Source organism: Miniopterus schreibersii, assembly GCF_964146895.1.
Source record: "Miniopterus schreibersii genome assembly, chromosome: 14".
Taxonomy (NCBI): Eukaryota; Metazoa; Chordata; class Mammalia; order Chiroptera; family Miniopteridae; genus Miniopterus; species Miniopterus schreibersii.
The window spans coordinates 4,114,357-4,140,905 of NC_138114.1; the positions used below are offsets into that span (position 1 = coordinate 4,114,357).

The following is a 26,549-nucleotide window of genomic DNA, read 5'->3' on the forward strand; positions in this document are numbered from 1 at the left end:
TTGCCTGTTGAGTATGATGTTGGCTGTGGGTTTGTTATATATGGCCTTTAATATGTTGTAGTATGTTTCCTCTTCCCACTTTGCTGAGAGTTTTTATCTACATGGGTGCTGGATTTTATCAAATGCTTTTTCTGCATCTATTGATATGATCATGCAATTTTTAACCTTCATTTTGTTTATGTGGTATGTCCCATTAATTGATTTGCTGATATTGTACCAACCTTGCATCCCAGGAATATATCCCACTTGATCATGGTGTATGATTTTTTTAATGTGCTGCAGGATTAAGTTTGCTAATATATATATTTAAAATTTTTATGGATTGATTTTAGAGAGAGAGAGAGAAAAACATTGATTTATTGTTCCACTTATTTATGCATTCATTGGTTGATTCTTGTATGTGCCCTGACTGCAGATTGAACCTGCAACCTTGGTGTATTGGGACGACACTCTAACCAACTGAGATACTCTGCTAGGACCATCAGTCTGTTTAGATTTTCTCTTTCTTCTTGATTCAGTCTTGGAAGATTGTATGTTTCTAGGAATTTATTTTTTTCAGATTGTCTAATTTGTTGGCATAAAGTTATTTGTAATATTTTCTTACAGTCCTTTGTATTTCTGTAGTGTCAGTTGTTACTTGTCCTCTTTCTTTTATGATTTTATTTTTTTGGATCCTCTCTTTTCTTTTTTTTCTTTTCTTTTTCTAATTTATCTTTATTGTTGAAAGTATTACAAATTTCTCCTTTTCCCCCACATTTATCCCCTCATTTTGCACTCTCCCCTCAGGCCTTCACCGCACTGTTGTCTGTGTCTGTGGGTTATGCATATATGCATTTAAGCTCTTAGGTTAGTCTCTGCCCACCCACCCATCCCTGTCTTCCCTCTGAGATTTGTTAGTCTGTTCCATGCTTCTATGTCTCTGGATCTATTTTGTTCATCAGTTTATTATGTTTTTTAGATTTCACATGTGAGTAAGATCATGTGATACTTGTTTTTCTTTGACTGGCTTATTTCACTTAGCATAATACTTTCCAGGTCCTATCATGCTGTCTCAAAGGCTAAGGGACCTTTCATTTTTACAGCTGCTTAGTATTTCATGATGTAAATGTCCAAAAAGATGCCTGATATGATTTCAATCTTCTTGAACTTGTAGAGACTTGTTTTGTGTCCTAACGTGTGGTCTATGTTTGAGAATGTCCCGTGTGCACTTGAGGAGAATGCATATTCTGCAGCTTTGGGGGGAAATGTTGATCGTTCCATTAAAGTCCTCCAGAAGTTTTTTGTTTGTTGTTGGTTTTTTGTTTTGTTTTGTTTTTAGCCTGTGAGTCTTTTTTTCTGACGTGGGTCTCTTGTAGACAGCATATATTTGGGTCATGTTTTCTTATCCATTCAGCTACCTTATGTCCTTTGTTTGGAGCATTTATATTTAAGGTTGTTATTGATAGGTCCTTATCTATTCCCATTATATTTCTTTATGCCTATGTTTCTCATTCTTTCTATTTCAGCTTCTTATTACAGCAGTCCCTTTAACAGTTCTTGCAATGCTGGTTTGGTAGTGATAAACCCCTTTAGCCTTTTTTTGTTTGGAAAGCTCTTTATTCCACAATCTATTTTGAATGATAGCCTTGCTGGATAGAGTAGTATGGTTTCAGATTCTTGTTTTGCATTACCTTGAATACTTCATGCCATTCTCTTCTGGCCTGTAGAGTTTCTGATGAGAAAACAGGAACGCCATTGTAGGTAACAGCTTGCTTTTCTCTGGCTTCCTTTAAGATTCTCTCTCTGTCTAGAATTTTTGGCATTTTAATTATGATGTGTCTGGGTGTGGGCCTCTTTAGGTTCTTCTTACGTGGGACTCTCTGTGCATCCTGAACTTGTGTGACTTTTTCCTTGACCAAGTTAGGGAAGTTTTCTGCCCTTGTTTCTTCAAACAGGTTCTCTAACCCTTGCTTACTTTCTACATCTTCTGGAAGTCCTATGATGCGAATATTGTTTCATGTTGTCTCACAGCTCCCTTAAACTGTCCTCGTTTTTTATTTTATTTTATTTTACTTTATCTTATTTTTTTATTGATTTCAGAGAGAGGAAGGGAGAGGGGGAGAGAGATAGAAACATCAATGATGAGATAGAGTCATTGATGGGCTGCCTCCTGTACGCCCTCTGCTGGGGATGGATCCTGAAGCCTGAGCATGTGCCCTGACCTTGAATCGAACTTCAGTCTCCTGGATCATAGGTCAATGCTCAACCACTGAGCCATGCTGTCCAGGCTGTCCTCTTGTTTTTTAATTGTTTTTTTCCTTTTGGTTGTTCTCTGATTGAGTGATTTTTTTCCTGCTGTCTTCTATTTCACTGATCTGATTCTCAGCTTCTTCTAATTGGCTGTTTATTCCTTCCAATGTTTATTTTTTTATTTTTTTTTATTTCTACTATGTTATTCTTAATTTCCTTCATAGTTTCCATTTCTTTTCTCATGCTGTTGAGCATCCTTATGGTCAGTATTCTCTGAACTCTGTCTGATAGATTGCTTATTTTTATTTCACTTAGTTCTTTTGGAGAATCTTTTGTTCTTTCATTTGGGGCTTGTTTTTTTGTCTCCTTATTTTCGCTTCCTGTTTGGATTTGTTTCTGTGTATTAGGTAGATCTGCTAAGATTCCCAATCTTTTGGATGGTCTCTGGTGCAGGCCAATGTCAGACACAGTTTGTGACTGGCCTTGACTACCCTGTTTGAAGTTTTGTGCACTCCACATCTTGTGGTGCCCTCTGCTGGGGCTGGGTGTGTTTGGACATGACCAAGATGTGCACCATGGTCTGCTTTTCCAAGCCCTGGGTCCAGAAGCAAATCAGGCAAAGACTCAAAGCACCCAGAGGCTGTTATTCAGTCTCTTAATGAGCCTCACGCTGTAGAAACTCCACAGGGTGGGGCGAGACGTTTTCCAACAGAGTGGAGCAATTGCTTCCCCCCCAGGCAAAAGCTACTTGGAAGTTAAATGTCTGCCTGAGAAAGAGGTCCTCTTATGTATGGGAGAATGACTCAGTATAGGAATCCAAATGGCTGCCCTTTGATCTCTTATTTCCCCAGCCAGCACCCTTGGGTTCTCCTTACACAGCTCTACCCCACTCTGCCCTCCCTCCACCAGAGCCCAAGGTGAATGGCTGCACCCAAAACTTTATGTGGTGGCCCTTTAAGACGGTGCCTGCAATTCTAGCTGTCTCTCCTTGGCAGACAGAAACCTTGCTGCTTTTCACAGCCAGATGTTATGTGGGCAACTTTCTCAGTTCTGGTGCTCTGGGCTGAGGAGCCCAGCTTGGGTTTAGACCCCAAAGCTCTCAGTGGGAACCCCTACAGCTGAGCTATCCCTCTGGACCTTCAACTGCTGCCTGTGGGAGCCCAGCCAGCCCACGTTCCTCCACACTTCCTACCAGTCTCTATGTGATCTCCACTTTTCCCTCTTGGTTATGAGGGTGCTTTCCAGCTCATCTGCAGTTGCAGTTGATTACTCAGGATGGTTTTCCTATATTTTAATTGTAATTCCACTTTCATCTTGGGAGAGTATCAGTGTAGCTTCCACTCAATCCACTGCAATCTTAGAATCTCTCTTTTTTTTCCTTGATGAGTCTGGTTAAAGATTTGTCAATCTTGTTTATCTTTTCAAAGAGTGAGCTCTTGGTTTCATTGATCTTTTGTATTGCTTTTTAGTCTCTATGTCACTTATTTATGCTGTAATCTTTATTATTTCCTTTGTTCTACTCACTTGGGTTTTCTTTGTTGTTCTTTTCTAGTTCATTTGGGTATGAGATTAGATTATATATTTGGTACTTTTCTTGCTTCTTGAGGTAGATCTGTATTGCTATGATTTTTCCTCTTAGGACTGCTTTTGCTGTGTCCCCTAGATTTTTGATTCTAGAGTGTTCATTGTCATTTGACTCAAGGTAACTTCTGATTTCTTCCTTGATCTCATTGTTTATCCATTTGTTGTTTAGTAACATGTTATTTAGCCTCCATGTGTTTGTGTTTCTTCCCTTTTTTTTTTTGTAATTGATTTCTAGTTTCATACAATTGTGGTCAGAGAAGATGCTTGATATGATTTCAGTCTTCTTAAACTTACTGAGAGTCATTTTGTGTTCTAACATGCAGCCTGTCCTAGAAAATGTTCCATGTGTACTTCAAAAGAATGTATGTGTGCTGCATAATTCACCAGGTAGAGGCAAGTGGTGTTTACCAGATTGATACATATTCAAACTTGGCACCAGTACTGGGCTTGAGGCCACTCAGCCACAGTCTCAGGGTACACCAAGGTCAGCTGCCACCCACCAGTGCCTGTGGACCTTTTGGTGGGGCAGCGCCTCAGTGAGTCATTAGGGTGAGGCCAGCAGTTTTCATCAAGATCAAACAGACCAAGGTTTGGCCGTGTGAAGGGAGGGCTCGGCACAGGAATTGTGGCCCTAGTCTGGCGTGTGAGGGAATGATGGCCCTGCCGAAGAACCACACAACTCATTTTTTCCCAGAGTTTGCCCAACCTCCTGGTGAATCTTCTATCAGGAGTAGGGGGGGATGACACTAGGTTGGCCGCAGCCTGCTGAAACTATTGCAACCTCAGCAGGGCGGGGGCCAACAGGAGTTGGGAGGGGAGGGTGAAACTCTGGTTCTCCTGGTGGGGCTAGTGGATCTCCCTTGGGGGGATAAGGTGCCACTTTTCTGGCCCGTGGAGTGGGCTGTCACCACTTGAGACCCTCTCCCCGCACTGAAGCACACTGTGGGGGGAGGAGAATTGTTTTTTTCCCCAGAGCAACACAAGTCCTTTTCTGATCCTCCCCGAGTTTGCCCTCAAGATCCTACCGAGAAAGTCTACAGCACAGGCCCAGGCAGCAGGTCCCTCTGCATGGTGTGAGCTCAGCTGGAGAGGGCAACAGGGGGCTGGAGGGTGGGGCTTGTGCAGTGTCATCGCCCCCCGCCCCGTAGATGCAGTTTGGAGGCGTGTGCTTGACCCAGGAAAGATGGTGTCTGTGGGCAGGGTAGGAGAGAGACTCAGCACAGGGACCCTGGTGGCTGTCTCTTCAGCTCCTTCCCCGAGCCACACATCTCAGTCTGTCTTCACAGGACTCCAGTTCACTCCAAGCCACCTTCCCTCCAACAGGGTGGAGGGTGAGTGGCTTCCAGCAAGATTTTATGCACTGGCCCTTTAAGAGAGCACCTGGGTTTCTAGCTGACTCTAGTCTTTCCCTGGTGGACAGAATTCCTGCTGATTTTCACATCCAGATGTTATGTGGGCGCCTGTTCTGGCTCTGTTGCTTCTGGCTGGGGAGCCTTACCTGGGATTGAGACTCCATATTACTCAGGGGGAGACTTTGCAGCTGAGATATCCCTGTGGATCCTCAGTGGCTGCCTGTGGGTGTGGGGCCAGCCCTTTCCACCCCTCCTCCTAGGCTCCATGTGGCTTTTTCTTTGAACCCTTGGTTATAAGACTTCTGTTCAGCTAGTCTTCAGTTGGTCATTCAGGTTGACTGTTCTGTATTTTAGTTGTAATTCTAGTTCAGGCCGGTGGAGGTGTGTATAACTGCCACCTACTGCACCACCATCTTCTTCCTCTCTCTAATTTAATTTACTAGAGCCTTACATGAATATTTTTCTGGATATTTTTATTTGCCTTCATGATTTCTTGTATATTTATGAGTTTTGTAATTAAATGGAGTACCAATATAAATCACTTCTATTAATTGTGTTTTTGATGAGTAATTTAATTATATTTGCTTTTGGTATATTATTAAGTTAATAGCAAGATATAAAAATCTAACAAAATATTCAATTTATCTATCTATCTATCATCTATCTATCTATTTATTTATTTATTTAAAACATGTCTTTATTGATTTCAGAGAGTGGGAGAGAGAGGGAGAGAGAGAGAAACATCAATGATGAGAGTCATCGGCTGCTTCCTGCATGCCCCCCACTGGGGATCTAGCCCGAAATCCAAGCATGTGCCTGGACTGGGAATCGAACTGCCATCTCTTGGATCATAGGCCGATTCTCAACCACTGAGCCACACTGGGCCAAAATACTCATTTTAGATATTTCATTTTTTTCAGAAACAATGAGTAGAGGATCTGAAGTCCACATTTTTTGGGGTGCTCCAATGGGTCCATTGAAAATGACAGCATCACAGGAACCGACTTCTTTAATGTCCACGGCTGACCCATGGGAAAAAGTTCAGCTTTTATACAGTGAGCATTCTTTACATCTGAAGGATGAAAAATGCAAGAATAAAACTCTTGGAGATGATCAAACCCTAGAAGCTGCTGGTCCTCCAGATCTTCTTCATGGTCCTGTTTTAGAAAACTCTATGAATAGATCTGTTCATGTGGAAGATGACTTTATACATTGTATTTCTGAAACACAGACTTTAAAATTCCAAAAGAGTCACCCCTTCTGGATGAGTGAGGTACCTAAGTCTGATGTCCAAGTGTGTGAATGTAAGGGCGGAGTTCTGCATTTAACTGAAGAAGGAAAGTATCCAAAGCTTTTCAGTGAAAATAAAATCACAGTTGAACAGCATAAACATCAATCAAACATATGTGGTCAGAACATCCAAAAAAAGGTCTTTCAGCTAGACCATGAGTGTGCAGCTGCATTGGATTTGGTCTGTAGTACTGAAAAGATTGATACAGGGCCAGGAGCTATTGACACGAGCTGTATACCAACAGAGCGTCATGAAATTCAAAACCGGTGTCTGGGAAAGAGTTCTAACACAGTAGGTAAGCCAAGGTCTGAAAGAGCGGTTAGGAAGGTCTCAGACCTTAAGGTATCTACTGATACTGAATTTCTCAGTATAATGACCTCCAGCCAACTTGCTTTTTTAGCTCAAAGGAAGTATACAGGGGAGAATTCTATAAATAAAGGGATGGTGAACATGGAGATTGAACCAGGAGCAAGTCATGGGGAAGTAAAAATAACTAAAGATAATTTGATTCAGCCTGATGGTGATTTTGTAGAAAGATATGAAAGTCGACAAAACCAAGCATATTCCCTTGAACTTTTTAGTCCTGTTTTTCCTGAAACAAAAAGTAGCCACATTCACATAAAGTCTGATAAAGGTCTTGAAGAAAATACAGGATCTCAAGAACTTTTCAGTTTTGAAGATAAACTGCCGTCAAATGAGATATGTATTGAGTCATATAGCTCAGGAATACTGTGTTCCCAAGTAAATTCCTCCCACAAAGGTTCTGTTAAACGAAACTGGACCTCTGATGATAAATTGGGCCGTCTTAAAGTCCTCCAAGTTTCTAAGAAAACTAAGCTGGTTTCTAATGCAGGAGGTCCTACTACAGCAAAGCACCAGAGGAGTGTGTCTGAATGCAAGGGTATTAAAGAGACATCATTAATAAAAAACTGTGATTCTAAAAGTCAGAAGTATAATTGTTTAGTCATGGTGCTCTCTCCATGTCATGTCAAAGAAATAAATATAAAATCTGGACCAAATTCTGGCTCCAAAGTGCCTTTAGCAACAATTGTGATAATTGACCAATCAGAAATTAAGAAGAAGGTGTTTCTGTGGAGGACTGCCGCATTTTGGGCACTTACGGTGTTCCTTGGAGATATAATTTTACTCACAGGTAAGGTCATCGTGGTACAGTGGTAGTTTAGTTTATAAAGCTGTAAGGTTTTCTCCCTCCTACTGAAGGGCTCTTTCTTTCCCACTTGCCTCCCTGGGCTCCAGCATGACTGATGCCTTAGCATCCGCGCTGGCCTTCTCCCCACTGCCTGGTATTCTGTGCCTTGCCATTTCTGGGCCTGTGTCCCAGCCTTCTCAGCTCTCTCCCTCCTCCACTCATCTCTTGAAGAAGCCTTTCCTGGTCACTGCTCCTCATTATGTTGGCGTTTAGGTTATATTATCAGGCTCTTTCTTTGTTTTCTTATGGTTTTGTCTGTGTATGTCTTATTTTCAACCCTTTATATTAGCAGTTTTATGATGAAAAGACAGTGTTTCTATTGCTTTACTTAATCCCTAATAATACTGTGCACATTACATTCTTATTGCGGGAACAGATACAGAATTTCTGTTGCACTTTTAAATTATTGAAATTATATTAATCACATTTGGAAATATGGAAAGGGAAACTCCTGGTATCATACCAACCTCATATAACTACCAGCAGCATTTTGGAGTGTTACCAGTTATCTTTCCTATACTTCTTAAAATTTGTATACATGCATATATTATATATCAAAACCTGATATTTGTTGGGAATTTACTGTGTGTCAAACCCTGTTTTATACTTAACATGTATATCAACTCTACAACTATATGAGGAAGGTCCTGGTTTTTATTCCTATTTTTCAGTTTGAGGAAACTGAGACCCGGAGAAGTAAAGCAGCTTGCCCAATGTCGTGCACTTCTAGGAAGTGCCAAAGCTGGGAAGGTTTCATCTGGGCTCCAGGATCCATACCCTTCCTATATAGTTGTAACCATAAAGAACATATAGTTTTTTATTCTGCTTTTTTGCCTGACATAAGAAATTTAGTATTTTGTTACATTTCTCTATTGATTTAAAATTAATGCACAGTGTATTAGAGGAGAGACACCAGTTGTTTTAAGGATGAACCTCAGACCAGGAGGAAGTTGATTGAGCTTAATAACACATCTAAAGAAAGAATGTGATAGAGAGGAAGTACAGGGTCAGCCTTAAAAGTTTAGAAAAAGAAACCATCAAGACAGTCATTAGTGGTTTCTACCAAACTGTTTGCTGGGGGAATGAGAACCTTACCTAATATACCTTGGTAGTTGTGTAAGATTGTCAGGTGCTGTCCCTAATAAAGGAGACAATCCTGGGATTGAAACTCACAGGCTTAGCATAATCTCGTCCCACTGGCAATATCATCTTATTTGCTGGCAAATCAATTCCTCTAACTCGTTTGGTTCTGACTCGGTGCCCACTGAGCAACCCTTTTTGGTCATGATGGGCTTCCGTGTAAACTTCCTACCAGGTGTATGATGTAAACAGTAGTGGTGGCAGGGCTGTGGGCAGATTCAAGAGGCAGAGTCAAAAGCTGGGGCTTGGTGACAAAGGTGGGAAGGGAGGCGCGGAAGTTCAGGATGACCTCACATTTTAATTTACCTGGCTAGCAGCATAGTGCCAACAAATGAAATGAATAATATGAAGAGCAAAGCAGGTTTGAGCCATACTGAGATTGGGGAGCCAATAGAATATCCAGTCAGGAATGCCCATTAGGCAGTTGTGGATAAATGGGTAAAAGGGTTTGAAACTGAGGTCTGGAATTAAGTTTGGAAATAATTACTTGAAATTCATGCGTCTTTGTTTTTCTTATTATCTCCAAGGGCCGACGCTCTAACCACTGAACAAAACTGGCGAGGGCCAGAGTCTTTCACTCTTTTTTTTTTTTTTTAAATATATCTTTATTGATTTCAGAGAGAGGAAAGGAGAGGGAGAGAGAGAGAGAGAGAAACATCAACGACAAGAGAGTCATTGATCAAGCTCGCAACCCGGGCATGTGCCCTGACCGGGAATCGAACCCCGATCGCCTGGATCCTAGGTCGATGCTCAACCGCTGAGCCACGCCCGGCCGGGCGAGTCTTTCACTCTTAACATCCAGGGAAGATGATTACCATGCTCTTTAGGGAGAAACAATAAAAGTCCTTCAAGAGTGCCTCATACTATATTTGCGTTTATAGCAGAAGGGGTAACTGCACACTGAATATTATTTACTCTTCTAGGCACTACTGCTTTGGAACCACTATTTTGCTTCTTGGTCCTGAATAATTTACTTTTGATCAGAAATGTTCATTGTAGCATGTATCTTATGTAAACAAAAGCCATAATGTTGTCTGTGGAGCAGTAAGCTTCCATATTGACACTGTTTGAATATACAGAAGCAATTTTGTTATTTTACATACAGACAGACATACCTAGGTTCAGATTTCGGATTTGCTATTTTATCATTTTGTTCCTTAGGCAGGTCATTTAACATATTTGGGCTTTAATTTGTATGTGGGAGGCATGCATAATATTTTGTTATGGTTGGAAAGTTAACTACAGTATGAAGGAATATATGGCATGATCAGAACTTGTTTCCCCCCTTTCTAGATGTTACTATTCATGAAGGTCATTGGGTTGGTGAGACAATACTACAATCAACACGTACCAGTCAGCTATTAAATCTTGGGAGCTATTCATCTGTCCAGCCTGAAGAATGTAAGGCACATTTTACATATAATAATATCTTAGTATTTAAAGTATATATATATATATATATATATATATATATATATATATATTAGAAAAAAGTGGTTAAAATGGTGATTATATAAAATGTTTTCTAAATAAGTTTGCCGGAGAGTATTGCTTTAATTTGTTTAGTAAGAATGAAAATAGAATTTATAAAAGTGAAATTGTGCATTGTAAATCATATATATTTTAAGAAATATTGGGTTCATGTTTCATTTTCTTAGAGAATCAGTGTAGTGGTGGTTCTTAACCTTTTTGGGAGCCATGGACCTGTATGAGAAGCTATGGGCCATTTCTCCAGAAAAATGGACTTAAGTAGATAGACATAAAATTTTGCATATAGTACTAAGTGGCTTCATGGACCTCCAAGTTCTGTGGAATTTCTGAGCCTTTGATTAAGAATCTTTGAGGCAATGAGAAAAATAGGGTCATAGCCAGTTGTGGTTCAAGTCCTTGTTCCTCTGTCTGCCGTTACTAGGAAAACTACCTTCCTTCTCTGACATAATTTTTGCTTCTTTAAAATAAGCTGTTGAGTAAAGAAACCAGCAGGTATCTTTTTCTCCAAGAAATAAGAAAGAAAATAAAGTAAGGGAGGCAGTATAAACTGGTGGTTATAGTCTCTGGAGTCAAATGGACCAGAATTTGAATCCTGATCCTACAACTTCCAGAGTCTATATCTTTAGGCAAGTTACTTGGCCTCATTATACCCTTTCTCCTCATCTGTGAAATGGAAATAAAAATACACACATAGCTTATATGGTTGTTGTGAAGATTAAATGAGAGAATGAACATGAGGTGTTGAACCTGCATATAATATATTAATATTAGTGGGAGAAGTACTAAGCAAAATATGTTTTATAAAATACTGCAATAGTGTCATAGAAAAATAGCTATCAGTATATAAAGATTATACAGGAGATTAATTAGAATAAGAAGAAGATAAAGCATGGAATTCCAACCTCTGAATAATAAGAATTCTCAAAGAAAGGCAGAGTAAGCAGAAGAGAATGGTAACAATTAGAACAGCAATAGTGGTGTTTGGAAAGGGCAGGATTTCCCTGTGTCCTAGGGAACCTAGTTAGCAGAAAATCAGCACTGGCATATTCTCATAAGATAACTAAAACCAAGTTCCTCATCGACCCAGTATGTTTTCACTGTTTGTGGGATAGACACCTGGTCTGCCTTTGTGGAGCTCCCATTCCTCTGTGGGAGACAGACATGTAAATAAAATATTTGCAGGTGATAATGAATGCTATGAAGGAAAATAACTAAGGGCAAGAACACCATGGTTGTGGTTGTGAAGGGCTGGTTGTGGAGTGGAATCAGAGTTAGAAGTTATAATAGTTCAGGTTGAAAGATAATGGGGAAGCTAGCAGAGATCATGAGAAATTAATGGATTTGAGATATAGCTGCAGAGTTAACAGGATTTTCTGATGGTGTGGTTTTGGGGATTGGGAAGAAGAGCAATCTACTGGTATTGAGTGTCTGGTTTCAGTAACTAGATAGGCTGTATTAGGAAAGAGTGAGAGAAAACAGGTTCATGGGGAAAATTAAGGGTTCTGTTTTGAGAATATGTTAAGTTTTGGATATCTCTGAGGTATCCAGATGGAGATGTCATATAGGGATTGGAAACAAAGTCCAAAACTCAGAGGAAAGGTCTGAAATTAACACATAAATTTTAGGCCCTAGCCACTGTGGCTCAGTGGGTAGAGCGTCAGCCTATGGACTGAAGGGTCCCAGGTTTGATCCGGCCAAGGGCATGTATCTCAGTTGCAGGCTCGATTTTTGGCTCCAGTTGGAGTGCGTGCGGGAGGCAACCAGTCAATGAGGATTAAAAAAAAAGATATAAATTTTAGAATTATTAGCTGTGTTATTGGGATTGATGTATTTTTAAAATTTATTTTGAGAGTACATTTATTAAAGCTGGGGACAGTGAAACAAAGGAAGGACTTAGGGTATAAGAAGCAACAGAAGAGAGCCCTAGGCGGAACTCTACTTTGGCTCTCTGGAAAGATTATAGGAAAGAAGTGAGCCACGCTGGGCTGTGTGGACTCAATGAGAAGTTAAAGTCACAGTGACAGAAGTGAGCCACGGTGGGGCTGCTGTTAGCTCACTGAAAAGTCAGAGGAAAGGGGGCCTTGGAGACAAGTTCAGGGGGTTAGCCTGCTGCTGCCTGTTGCTCCCCTGTTTACAAGTCTCATAGGGACCTTTAGAGTGTAGGAGAGAAGAGTAAAGAGGCGCACTGAGAGGGAAGAAAGCCATGGGAGTGGTCCAGAGCCCGCATTATTGGATTTATATTATGAAATATATATTTATTTTGTCTTTTTTCCCATTTCTGGCACAGAGCTCCTAAAACCCTTGGGATTTTTTAAGTGATAAGAGTGATAAAGTTGTCTTGATATTCATAATGAACCCCTTTTGGAAAGCACTTAAGGATGGGGGCTGGTTGCCAGGGGAACCAACAATGTGATTAATGGGTTGGAAATTTCTGTACCCCTCCCCCCCAGGAGAGAAGGGCTGGAGATTGAATCAATCACCAGTGGCTAGTGATTTAATCAATCAAGCCTATGTAATGAAACCTCCATTAAAATCCTAAAAAGGCAGGGTTTGGAGAGCTTCCAGATTGTTGAACATGTGGAGGTATGGGAGAGTGCAGTGCTCAGAGAGTGCGTGAAAGCACTGTACCCCTTCTCATATACCTTACCCTTGCATCTTTCCCATCTAACTTAATATACACCCTTTATAATAAACTGGTAAGTATAACTAAATGTTTCTCTGAGTTTTGTGAGCCCCTCTAGCAAATTAATTGAATCCGAGGAGGGGGTTGTGGGAACCTCTGATTGATAGTAGGCCAATCACAAGCACAGGTGACAATCTGGACTTATGATTGGCATCTGAGATGAGGGAATGAGGAGGGACCATCTTGTAGAACTGAGCCCTGAACTTGTGGGATCTGATGCTATCTCAAGGTAGACTGTGTCAGAATTGAGTTAATTGCTTGGTGGTATGGAATAAAAAAACATTGGAATAGGTGTCAGAATCACAGTAGCATAAAGATGATATTTATTTTATCATTTAAAAAACTTTTACTTTTGAAATTATAGACTTATAAGGGATAAAGTTTCATGAGCCTTTCACCCAGCTTCCCCAATGGTGACATCTTATATAACTTTAGGACAATATCAATACTGGGAAAGTGACATTGACATTGCTGATACTATTAACTAGACTGTAGACCTTATTCAGTTTTCACATCCATATGTGTGTGTTTGTGTGTGTGTAGTTCTTTGAAGTTTGATCCCCTGTGTAAATGTGTGTGAACACCACCACAATAAAAATACAGAACTGTTCCCTTACCACAAAGGATCTCCTTCATGCTATCTCTTCAATAGTCATCGCTGTCCCTGGTCCAATCCCCATCTGTCCTCTGACAACCACTAATTTCACCTCCATCTCATCTTTGTCATTTTGAGAGTATTATATAAATGGAATCATGTAAATGATTCATGGAAATGAAATAATGATTTCACTTACAAGTGAAATCATGTTACCCAAATGTAATCTTTTGAGATTGGCTTTTTTCAGTAAACATAATGCCCTGAGATCCATCCAGGTTGTTGCATATATCAGTTGTTATTTCTCTTCAGTGCTGAGTAGTATTCCATTGTGTGGATCTACCAGAGTTTGTTGATACTAATATTCATGTGGAAAACTAATATGCAAGAATAGTTAGGAAAACATTGAAAAAGAAAAGCTATGGGGGACTGGGCTTACTAGGCATTAAAACATACTATAAAGCCTCTGTAATTAAAACCGTGATACTGGTGCATGACTAGACAAATAGACCAATGGAATAGAATAGAAAGATCAGAATTCGACCCACATACATATAATTTAGTATATGATAAAGATGGTATCTGAAATCACTGAGGTAAAGGTTAATTTTTTAATGAATTGTGCTGAGGCAACTGGTAGCCATTTAGAAAAAGATGGAATTATACCCCAAGCTCATAACAAATAGAAGAATAAACTCCAAATGTATTCAGAATCTAAATATAAAAAATAATACAACTGCTAGGAGGAAACAGATGAATTCCTCTTTAATTGTAGTGAGGGAAAGGCTTTCTTACTAATACTCAGAATCCAGAGGCAGTAAAAAATAAGACTGATAAATTTGACTGCAGAAAAATAAAATTATGAATGACTGAAACAACATAAACAAAGTCAAAAGACAACTGGTAAACTTTGAGAGGGTATTTGTAACATACACCTTAGATGAAAGACTAATATCCCTAATATATAGAGAACTCTTAAAAATTGAATGACAAAGGACTTGGTGGGAAAAAAGACAGGAGAAATTCAAATTTAAACTACACAAAAATATTTTTTTACCTAGCAGATTGGCAAAAGTTAAAAAAATAGGACAATATATTCTGTTGGTAAAGCTGTGGGGAAATGGTCTCTCTTATAATTGCTGGAGGGAGTGGAAACTGCTACAGACCTCCTGAAGGGATGTTTGGCAGTACCCAATAGGCCTACTTTTAGGAGTCTATCTTGAAGGTACAGCTATAACAATATGAAAATACACATGCACAAATTCATTCATTGTAATTGCAAGACATTGGAAGAAATAGAAATCCCCTTACATAACAGACTGGTTGATTAAATTATGGTACAGTCACGTAGTGGAATGCTGAAACTATAAAAAAATGAAAAAGGGTTCTATGAACTGATATGAAGTGATTTCCAGGACATACTGTTACGTGAAAAACACAGAGCTCAAAAAAGTATGTGCAGTATGCCATTCTTCATGTAAAAAGGAAGAGAGGAATAATAAAATCACATGTATTTCTTCATTTGTGCAAAAATAAGAAAAGCAGGAAGAATAAACTGAAAGCAGTTGGTTACCAACAGGGAGTGAGTGGGAAAGGGGAGAGGGAGGAAATGGAAATAGGGCAGCGTTGATGGCGAGGCAGCGGCTCTTCTGTGCCTCCCAGCTCCGCAGCCATGTTTCCTGTACCCCCAAGTAAACAAAGAATTGAAACCGTCGGGAATGTGGTGGAGGGGCCCCAAAGTGGAACACACACACTAGCAAATGAACCGAACAGTGTTACAGTGAAGAAATAACTGCACAGAGGGCCGTGGTGGGGAGAACAAATATAAGTGATTGTGGAAAACAGAATCTACTGGATTCTGCCAGGCTCGAGACAAAGGGCTGCACGAGCCGTGGTTGGATTAGTGCACATGTTTCTCAGGGGAGTGAGTGAGCAACAAGTCTAGTATGCACTAGAATTGAACAACTAGGCCCTGGCCCAGTAGCTCAGTTGGTTAGAGTGTTGTCCTGATACACCAAGGTTGCGGGTTTGATCCCTGGTCAGGGCGCATACAAAAATCAACCAATGAATGCACAAATAAGTGGAGCAACAAACCTTTCTCTCTCTTTCTCTTCCTCTCTCTCAAATCAATAATAATAATAAAAGGACAAGTAAGTGAATACATGGTAGATAACCAGAATTGGGTTTCTCACTGTCATAGAAAGAAATTATAAATAAAGGGGCAAGGCTAGAAAGAACCTCCTGTTTTGGAGCCAGAGGTATTGGTTATGAACTCATGGTTTTCAGTATATAGATAGGTAGATAAATAGATTAACAAGGTACAGAAATATAGAGGTGTGTGTGTACGGCTGGGCTAAAATACATATGGAGGTTTCCTAGTCTGTCTGCAGAGCGGACATAGGAGCAGCGCCTGCAGCAACCGTGAGCATGCATGGTGCCCAGACCTGACCTGTAAACACTGTTCTCTGATGAAAGGGACCAGCCCTGCTAGAATTGTGGCTACAGGACTGGACAGGGGAGAGAGAGGAACAGAGAGCTGGCATGAAGGAGCACTGCCTGGCCACAACTGGAACAGTTTAACCAAATAAATAAGGGTAGGATCAGAGTAAAAGCCATAGATTAAGATATTTATGGGTCCATACCGATATAAATAAACCTTCAACTGACTGTCTGACTAAGTAAACAAATAAGAAGGTCCTATTCCTCACATTGGAGCTTCCGTGAATAAGTATGAGGGGGAAGAGAAAACTAGAGAATTATTGTCAGGCAAACACCACAGTAATAAATACTGTAGACAAGGATCCACTGGTAGGTCCTAAAATTAGTAGGTGGAAGTTTTGGGAGAAATAGCACAGCATAGTCTCAAAGTATCTCCCTGAGACAGTTATCAGCTTACAAGAGAAAAATAATTTTTTAGTGAAGAAACTTGGCAGACACCAACTTAAATGAGTGGTGAAGTCAGTTTTTAACTTGGGGATTTCCTTAAAAGATTTAAGTTTAATTTTTTATTTTGAATATTTGAAGTTGCCACATCTTGGAAGGCATATTTCCAAGGAGCTAAATGGCTTTTAAGTAAAATTAATGATAGTTTTATAGATGTTAGTACAATAGAAGGGTAAGGAATGCTTTGAAATAATGAAAATACTATGGTATGAAAATATCGTGTAAGGGATTTAGGAGATAGATACTGTAGATCTGGTTTTAGGGCTGATCTGAACTCAAGTCCGGCTGATCTAGTTCAATAATTTCATAAAAATCTTAGGACCTAATTCTGGTGGAGACTGTCAAGTGGAACCCCTGGGAGCTTAAGGCTTTTGTAGACAGTGTGAAGTTATGTAGAGCCTTGTACTAATTGCAATTAGATAACCTAGAGAGGCTATTTCAAAGTCTTGGTTTTATGCTTACCTAGGAATTTATATTGCCTTTTTTCACAGTTTAGTAGTGAAATAAAGCATATCTAAGGTTTTTTTGTTTGATTTAGGGAAATGGTTATCAGTTGGTAGAGAATATTGCATTTGTTTTTATTCTGAAAGAATAAATTGGTAAGGTTAGCTTCTTTTTTTTTTTTTTTTGCAAGTAGTAACAAATCTTGAGAGCATTCTTCTGATCAGTATATTATACTTTTGGAAAAGACTTTCTCATTATAGTGAGGTGTGTTCATATTTTATAAACCTAGCCCTCATCATGTGAGAGGATATAAATTTATCTTAAATATTATTAAATTAAACATTATTAAATACATAATCAAAGGTTCACACAGTGATTCATGAACTACACTATTTTATTTAGAATCGAAATAATCAGATGTTTCTGCATAAAGTTTTATGAAGCAGGGATAAGGGATCTTTCTTTTCTCCCCAAAGCTCCATATTGTAACAAAGAATAAAGCCCAGAGAAATTATGTACAAACTCACAGAACTCATTATTGACTCTGCTTCCAGATGTGCTGGAGGTACTGTGCAAGCGGAATGAGGGAGCTCTGTGAGCGGACCGGAGCCGTGGGAGATGCTCGGAGTGGGGTTTGCTGTAGCATGCTGGAGCTCCTACCCCGCGCTCCTCTCGCTCACCTTTCGTACGATGTTCTTTTCTCCCCTGCTCGTTATCTTGATTAGTGATATCACCATTGTTTCATAAAATTCATTTAGGAATTGAGTGATCTTAATTAGAATAGATTTCATGTATCAAATTTTCAAAACTTTAAAACATTTGTTTTATCCATCCATTCAGCAGTGCTAGAAATCGTGATGTCATCTTTAATCTTTTACCCTCCACCTCTAAGTGTTTCTTGGATTCTGCCTCTGAACTATTTCACAGACCTATCGCCCTTTCCCTTCAGGCGGCCTTGCCCGGTTTCCAGTGTCTTCATATCCCGATTGGACGGTCACTACCCTCCTAAAGGCTCCTCCTACTCTCTCTGTGAAAATTGATTCCTTTATATAGGGTCCATAAAGTTGGAAGGGAAGACATTATATCTTCATTTTCACTAATTGCTAACTGAAAATCACTATTTTCTTCATTATGATAAGGAAACAATCCACAGTAATGTTAGCAGTGCTTGTGACTTGGTCGCCGATGGAGAGCACATAGGTTTTCGTATCATGTTTCAGTTGTTGAAGGTAACTTGAGCATAATCTATGCCCATGATACTTGGGCATACTTTGAAATTATAGTAGTGTTACATGTTCTGCTGCATCTTCTTATTTAATGTATTAACAAGGCACATAAATTATCTCACAGTTTTAAAATAATTTGATTACTATATGTCCATGTATTGGCTTTGTAATCCTATCTTATTTCATGCATTTAAAATATTCTGTAATAAAAATATTCTAAAATTAGGTAATGGTAATAGTTGCACATCTTTGTGAAAGACTAAAAAACACTGAACTGTACATTTTAAAAGAGTGCATTTTATGTGTGTGAATTATAGTTCAATAAAGCTGTTACAAAAATACTATTCTGATAATGGGTCCATAGGCTTTATCAGACTCTGTATCTGTGGCACCTAAAGGATTGCAAACCCCGTCTCTTTGCCTGGAAATATATCCCCCACCCCCAGTTACTACCTAGAAAACTAGATATTTTTCCAAAACCCAGGTCAAGCATTCCCTTAATAAAACCTCTTCCACCTTCTCTGGGCAGCTCTTTTTGTGTTTTCTTAGGCACGCTTACGTATATCTCTTATACTTTAACCCACTGTTTGTTATTAACTAGGTTGATAGTCCCTTAAGTGTTGGGATCCTGATATGATATGTCTGTGTGTCCCTAGCCCCTGGTATAAAGCCTGTCACATATAGATGGTCTACTGACGAGGGAGTGAACAACGAGGCGTTCATGTAGCATAGGAAATACTTTAGGACTCAAACACTGCTGAGGGAGGGAAACAAGAACCGTTTGTTTTTTCCTACTGAAATTGGCTAATAGTCTCTGCTTTCTAAAAAGTACTTAAGTGTTTTTTGCTAAGATCTTACTTTGGTCAACAATCAGTCATATTCAAACATATCTCCCTTTCCTTCAGGGAAATTAAAATTTAATCAACAAAAGAAGAAAATTAAAAACAATACATTTTAATTAGCAAAAGTCATCAATCTGTACATTTAAAATATGTGAGTTTTATTGTATGTAAAGTATATCTCAATGGCCCTGGCTGGGAAGCTTAGTTGGTTAGCGCATCATCCCAATGTGGGTCCAATCCCTGGTCAGGGCGTGGAAAAAAAAGATTGTAAGTATATCTCAATAAAAAACTAGAAAAAAAATTGAGACAGGAAAGAGAAAAACATCTAAATGGCATAATAACTGATGAATTAAATAACTGATATAACAGTCAAGAGAAATATTACAGTGTAGCACATACTCAAATGCCACGTGAGAGTTAGAGATAAAAGGAGAGATCCCCGGGAGCCTGAAGCGGTCGTTACTACTGTGTGCAGTATTTGGGTAGGTGGAGAGGACAGCATTGCAGCCAGTGAAAGTGGTGAGGACAGAGGCTGAGAAGTGGGAAAGAATAAGGCATGTTCAGGGAAAGTCAGGTGACTTTTGTAGCATTTCAGATGTGACGTGCTAAGCCTGAAGAAGAATGGCAGTGGATGGAATAGTTGGGGAAGACATGATCGTCAGGGATTAGAGAACCAATTGGATAGAACTTAATGGAGGAGTCAAAAGTAACTGAAGTGTTGGTCTCGCTTAATCAGTAAAAAGATGATTAATAACAAAATAGAAAAATGAGGGAACAGGGCAAGTTTTTTGGAGATAGTAAATAGTTCTGTTTCTGTTGATTGAAAATATCAAGCTTATTTTTACATCTGAGCTGAGTCAAGAATAAACTACATGCTTTGTAGAAACGAAATCATGTTTTATGTTTAATCACACTTACAAAATATAATGTTGCCATCTTTTGTATTGTGTGTTGTTTTTTCTTTTAGATTCCAGCATAGTTAGTGCTGTTGTACTTCAAGACTTACTGGCCTATGTATCTTCAAAACATTCCTATCTTGGAGATCTTCCCCTGAGGCAGCCTCAGAAAATGAGCAGTGTGGAATTTGTGGATCTGGAGCAGCTCCAGCCTGACGTGTTAGTCCATGCAGTACTGAGAGTTGTTAACATCACTGTACTGACAGGTAATCATTTGGGGCACCTCCTTAATTTTAGATCCTAAAGTAAGATACAAGACCCTCTCGATGTACAATTTGGTTATCGTTATATATTTATCATTAGACATTATAACAAATAGTCCTTTCTCTTTTCCAGAGGCAGTATATAGTTATAGAGGACAGACACAAAGGAAAGTTTTGTTAACGGTGGAACAGGCCCAAGGTCAACATTTCGTGCTTGTACTGTGGGGTCGTGGAGCAGCCTGGTACCCTCAGCTTCAAAGGAAAAAGGGTAAATACAACAAAAAGCTTTTAACCTATTTATAGTTAGGTAAGTGGTTAATGTTTATGAGCGTAGGATGAAGAGAATCTTAAGAGATTAGATTACATTTGAAATATAAGAGATCATGATTAAATATTCTTCTATTATAATTTCATACCTCCTGTAAGCAAATCAGTAATCTAAAAAGTCTTCTATAATTAATGGTGGTAAAATAAAAACTTCCATTTATTCCCAGGTATACTACTTTACCATTTTAGTGAAGATCCTATCTCCTTCAGATAATGTTCTTTAAAATTCTAATTCTGGAGAAGCTTCTACAGTTTGTATTCAGCCAAAGTACTCTGCTAAGGAAACTCTATGGTTATAAGGCAGATATTAAGAGGCTTGCATTAACTCTTTCAAGTCACAATGTTACCGTTTAATAAATGACTGTCTTCCAGGTTTTTATTCCATTTATTTTAAATGTATGGACTATTAGCTGTCCATAGAATGTTTATGTTTAAAATATGATCCATGATTACATTTTATTTTACAGCATAAATTAATAATTTATCATGTATTGAATTATGTGGAATTGATGTTTCAATAGAATAGTATATTTTCCTTTTGATATTATGACATCCTTTAGTTGTAACAGTCAAAGATACAATTAGTGGCTTATGAGTTATTTTATCCTGCTAAATTAATTCAGAGATTAAGTGTGTGATCCATTCTTTTTTACCCAAATGTCTCTTCCCAAACTTTTACCTACAAAATAGTTACCTGAAGATCTGATTTTTCACACTGTCTCTCTTAATCATTAATAGCCTATGACTGACATTTGAGATAAGTCTGACTTTTGACTTTTATGTTAGGATCAAACAGTGACAAATATTTGTTTGGTTGAGAAATCGGACAAACATGTCTATGATAGACTCACTGTCAGTACTGACCACTGCTTCTTCACCCGAGCATGAGTCCAGTGCATGCCGATCAGAATGTAGGTCAGAGGTGTGCTTCCAGCTCTAACGAAGCTCTAGCAAAGCAGATTGCTCCATGCTTGATAGGAATATGCTTTTAAAATGAATAGCTATTTGGTTAACAGAAGAGAAATTACAGTTTTCTCTAGATAATTCTATGGTATTTAGGTTAATATTGAAAATGTGTGAATCCAGGTGCTGAGATATGGTGGTTCTTTTTCCTTCATTTGGCATTCTTTATTTATAACCATGATTTTTAAGTTTTGATATCCACTTCAAAACCTCAAGATACTTTTAAAAATGGGATGGTACCAATTTTGAATGGTCGTTTAAGTAAGTGATTTCTACTTCCAGAATTTGTTAATATTCTATTTAATTATTGTTTCTTGAAGCTTTCTCTATTAACCTTTCTTTATATTGGGCACTTGTTTAACTTGTTCCCAAGGATAAAAAACTACTCACACTTAGGTGATATAATCAGAAATAATTATATTGAATCACTGTTGATTCAGTCATTATTGAATATTGGTGATAAGAGAGTTGATGTTTTGGGGAGGAATAAGAAATTCCAAGTTCACGTTTGGTATGCCTCATATGTAGCAAGCATTGGTCCCAGTGAGGGTGGACTGGGGACCTAAATTACACTTCTTAAGAATACTTGAATAGATATAAAGTAAGCTATTCAGAACTAAATGTCATTTCAATACAATATCCTCCTGAAATTATTTAATAGAAGTCTAATATTTAAAAAATAACATTATAATACTCTCATGACATTACTAATTAATCACAGAGTAAATGCAAATAATCCTAATATTTGTGGTTATACTTAATGCAAAATCATAGTTATGTCTTCATTGAGGTTTGAAACCCATTCACACCCTTTTAAAAATTTAAATTATTTTTTATTTTCAATTATAGTTTACATACAATATTATATTAGTTTCAGGTGTACACCCCAGTGATTAGATATTATATAACTTACTAAGTGATCATCTCAATAAATCTAGTACCCACCTGACACCATACATAGTTATTTTAGAATATTATTGACTATATTCCCTATGCTGTACTTTTCATCCCTATAACTGTTATGTAACAACAAATTTATACTTCTTTTTATTTCGTTTTGTCTTTTAAAAATTTTTTATTTTATTTTTTTCACCACCATTTATGGCCCCTATACCCTCTTCCACCACCACACCCTCTTCCCTCTGACCCCTGCCTCCCGTAATCACCACACTGTTGTCCGTGTCCATGAGTTCTGTCTCTTTTTTTTTTTCTTTTCTGCTCAGTCCCTCCACCCCAACAAATTTGTACTTCTCAATCCCCTCACCTTTTTCACCCATCCTCCCTCCCCTACTCCCATCTGGCAACCTTAAACTGTTCTCTGTATCGATGAGTCTGTTTCTCTTCTGCTTGTTTGTTTATTTTGTTTTTTCGATTTATTCGTTGATATGTATTTATTGCCATTTTATTATTCATATATTTTTTAAACAATACAATTTATTTACTTTATTGATTTTTAGAGAGAGAGGAGAAGAGGAGGAGAGAGACAGAGACAGAGAGAGAGAACTACCAATTTGTTGTTCCACGTATATGCATTTATTGGTTGCTTCTTGTATGTGCCATGACAGGAGATTGAACCTGTGACCTTGACATATGCGGAGGATGCTAACTGAGCTACCTGGCCAGGACTTATTCATATTTTTTATCTTCCCCCCCCACTTCTTTTTCTTAAAGAAGATCCTTTAACATAACTCTGGTTTGGTGGTGATGAACTCCTTTAGCTTTTCTTGTCTGGGAAGTTCTTTATATATCCTTTGAGTCTAAATAATAGCTTTGCTGGGTATAGTAATTTTGGTTGTTGGTCCTTGCTTTTCATCACTTTGTATATTTCATGCCAATCCCTCTGGCCTGCAAAGTTTCTGTTGAGAAATCATCTGACAGTCTTATGGGAGTTCTCTTGTAGGTAACTAACTGCTTTTCTCTTGCTGCTTTTAAGATTCTCTATTTGTCTTTAACCTTTGGCATTTTAATTATGATGTGTCTTGGTGTGGGCCTCTTTGGGTTCATCTTGTTTGGGACTTCCTGTGCTTCCTGGACTTGTATGTCTCTTTCCTTCACCAGGTTAGGGAAGTTTTCTGTCATTATTTTTTCAAATAGGTTTTCAATTTCTTGCTCTCTCTCTTCACCTGGCACCCTTGATGCAAATGTTGGTATGCTTGAAGTTGTCTCAGAGGCTCCCTACACTATCCTTAATTTTTGGATTATTTTTTCTTTTTGCTGTTCTGATTGGGTGTTTTTTTGCTTCCTTATATGCCAAATTGCTGATTTGATTCTCAGTTTCGTCTACTGTTGATTCCCTGTAAATTATTGTTCATTTCAGTTATTGTATCCTTCATTTCTGACTGGTGTTTTTTTATGGTTTCCATGTCCTTTTTTATGCTTTTGAAGTTCTATCTAAGTTCATCTACTCTTCCCCTAAGTTCGTTGAGCATGCTTATAACCATTGTTTTGAGCTCTGCATCTAGTAGATTGCTTCTCTCCATTTTGTTTAGTTCTTTCTGTGGAGTTTTGTTCTTTTCTTTCATTTGGAACATGTTTCTTTGTCTCCTCATTTTGGCAGCCTCCCTGTGTTTGCTTCTATGTAGCAGGTGGAGCTGCTATGTCTCCCAGGCTTGGTAGAGTGATCTAATGTGGTAGGTGTCCTGTAGGGTCCAGTGGCACAGCCTCCCTGTTCACCAGAGCTGGGCACTCCAGGTGTGCCCCCACCCTCGAACACCCTCCTGTTGTAGTTGAGCCTTGATTGCTGTTGATTGGCATTGCAATGGAAGGGATTTACCCCCATGCTAATTGGCTGTAAGGATTGGCTGTGACCACCATGGAGGATCACCTGTACAGGGGCCCACCCTACAGAACAGGACTTAGTTCAGTGGGCTTTGGTGCCCTAATCTGCCCCTTGAGTGTGTCAACTTGTGGAGGTGGGTGGGTGGTGGTGCTTCAACATAGTCTGAGGCTGTCCACCAGGTGTGCTGGCCCTGGGGCCTCTCAGTAGGGGCAGGCCAAAGTCAGCTCTGCCTGTGTTCTACTTGGGGCTGCCCAGCATGAGCTACAACGTGATCTGCAGATGGCTGCCACTTGTGCTGGGCTTGGAGGTGCCCAGGAGAAGGCAAGCTGTGAACTAAGTCCAGCTGCTGCTAGTGCCGGGCCTGGGGCCACTTAGTGAGAGATACAGAGCACATCGAGGCCAGATTGGGCTTGTTTGAGAGATTTGGGAAAGTCTGAAGCCTGAGCCAAGACTTTTATGGAAAAGGCACTGGAAACAGCTTGGGTGAGCCCACAAGTTGGGTGGGGTGGGGCCTTAGGGAATCACCAGGGTGGAGCAAACAGTATGAGCCAGGTTGATGGAGACTCAGATATAGTGGCCACCTGCCAGCTCTGTGAGGGGAGGGCTCATCAACAACAGTGGCCTCTGCCAGCACTTCTGGGAGAAAGCTGCCCCCCAGCTCTTGTCCTGATACCAGACAACTCAGTTCCTCCCATATGTCTCTGGTGCCTTTTGAGCTGCTGCCCTAGTGCTGGAGCTCAGAGGAAGTGAGTCTGAGTAAGTATGTGTGTGGACCCTCTAAGATGAACTGCCTGGGACTCCAGCAGCCTCTGTCTCACTGAGCCTCAATCCCTGCTGATTTTCACAGCCAGAAGTTATGGGGGTTTTCCTTCCTGGCTGGGCTGGGGTGCCTGGTGTGGGGCTGGGACCCCTCGCTTTTCAGCCCTGACCTCCACTGCTGAGATATCCCTCCCAATTTTTATCATCCACTTGTGAGTAGGGGCCATCTCTTTTCACATCTCCACCTCTCCTACCAGGGTCTCCACTTCTCCTACCAGGGATGATGTGACTTCTTTATAACCTTAGTTGTACCACCTCCATTCAGCTAGATTTCAGGTGGTTGTGAATGATAGTGGTTCTGTAGTTTAGTTGTAATTTTGATGTGATTGTGGGAGGAGGTGAGTCCCCTTTTTACCTACACTGCCACCTTGACCAGAATTCTGATTCTGGCTCTTTTTCCCCATTCACACCCCTAATTAATGATTCAAGTATAGAAATGTATCACAAATTTCCTCATTACCATGTCCCCTCAGACTTACTAGACTAACCTGCATGTGACTCCTTTCTGTTACTTGAACATGCCAATCCTTTTTCTGCTTCAGTATCTTGAATTTATGTTTCCTCTGCCTAGAGTGCTTTTTCCTGCAACTTGCCCCCATGCGTGGCTCCTTCCTCTCCCAGCTCCAATTTCATCTCTGGAGGGAGGCCTCCCACAGGTGTATACATGACTACTCTCCATCAGATCGCTCTTTGTATTCCATTTGTGCCATTTAACACAATTGGGATTATCTAGCCTATTGGTTGGCTTGGTAATTAACTAATTTTCTCAGTAGATTGTAAATTCTATGAATAGCTTATTCACCATTGTATCATCATTACACAGCACTATGCCTGCCCTAGTAAATGTTTGTTTTCTTTGTGGATGAATGAATGAAGAATAAAATACAGATCAGGCAACCTTTCAAACCTGTCTTTAAGGAGCAAGAGACTCAAGTTTGAGGAGGAAATAACTTTGCTTGTTTCAAGTAATAGAAAAAAATTATAAAGTTAAATGTGCGTGCACATGGAAGTTTTGCAATCCATGGTGCATGTTAAGATTGTATTTAAACTTGGGCACTGAGAGCTTGTAGTTAGAGCTAGAACTCTAGCCATAGCCAGTTTGGCTCAGTGATTAGAGCATTGGCCCGTGGACTGAAGGGTACTGGGTTCGATTCTGGTCAGTGGCCATGCATAAAGATGTAGCTAAAAATCTGTTTATCATGGTACTATTTATAATAGTGAAAAGTAAAAAACAATCAACATGCCCCAAAATGGAGGATTGCTCTAATGCTTTTTAAGACTTTGGTCTACCTGTGTAATGGCATGTTATGAAGATTTTAAAATAATGTGGAATAATACTTAATGGCATGTAAAAATATATTTGACATATTAAGTAAAAATGAAACAAATTGAAACAAATGTTAAATTTATTGTGAGGTGTTGAGATTATGGCTACTATTTTTTTTTACTTACTTTTAGCTTATCTGTGTATT

General features: G+C 39.3%; 1 protein-coding gene across 6 annotated transcripts in view; it reads left to right on the top strand.

Annotated features, from left to right (window-relative positions):
- SHLD2 (shieldin complex subunit 2) overlaps positions 1-26,549 on the top strand; it is a 114,245-nt gene that overhangs the window by 64,445 nt on the left and 23,251 nt on the right. For all 6 annotated transcript variants that reach the window (XM_081158049.1, XM_081158045.1, XM_081158044.1 and 3 more), the window contains 4 exons: positions 6,086-7,609; positions 10,100-10,207; positions 19,998-20,192; positions 20,323-20,457. In XM_081158049.1, the coding sequence (XP_081014175.1) occupies positions 6,091-7,609; positions 10,100-10,207; positions 19,998-20,192; positions 20,323-20,457 (1,957 nt within the window). In that variant the 5' untranslated portion in view covers positions 6,086-6,090. The remainder of the gene's footprint in view (positions 1-6,085; positions 7,610-10,099; positions 10,208-19,997; positions 20,193-20,322; positions 20,458-26,549) is intronic.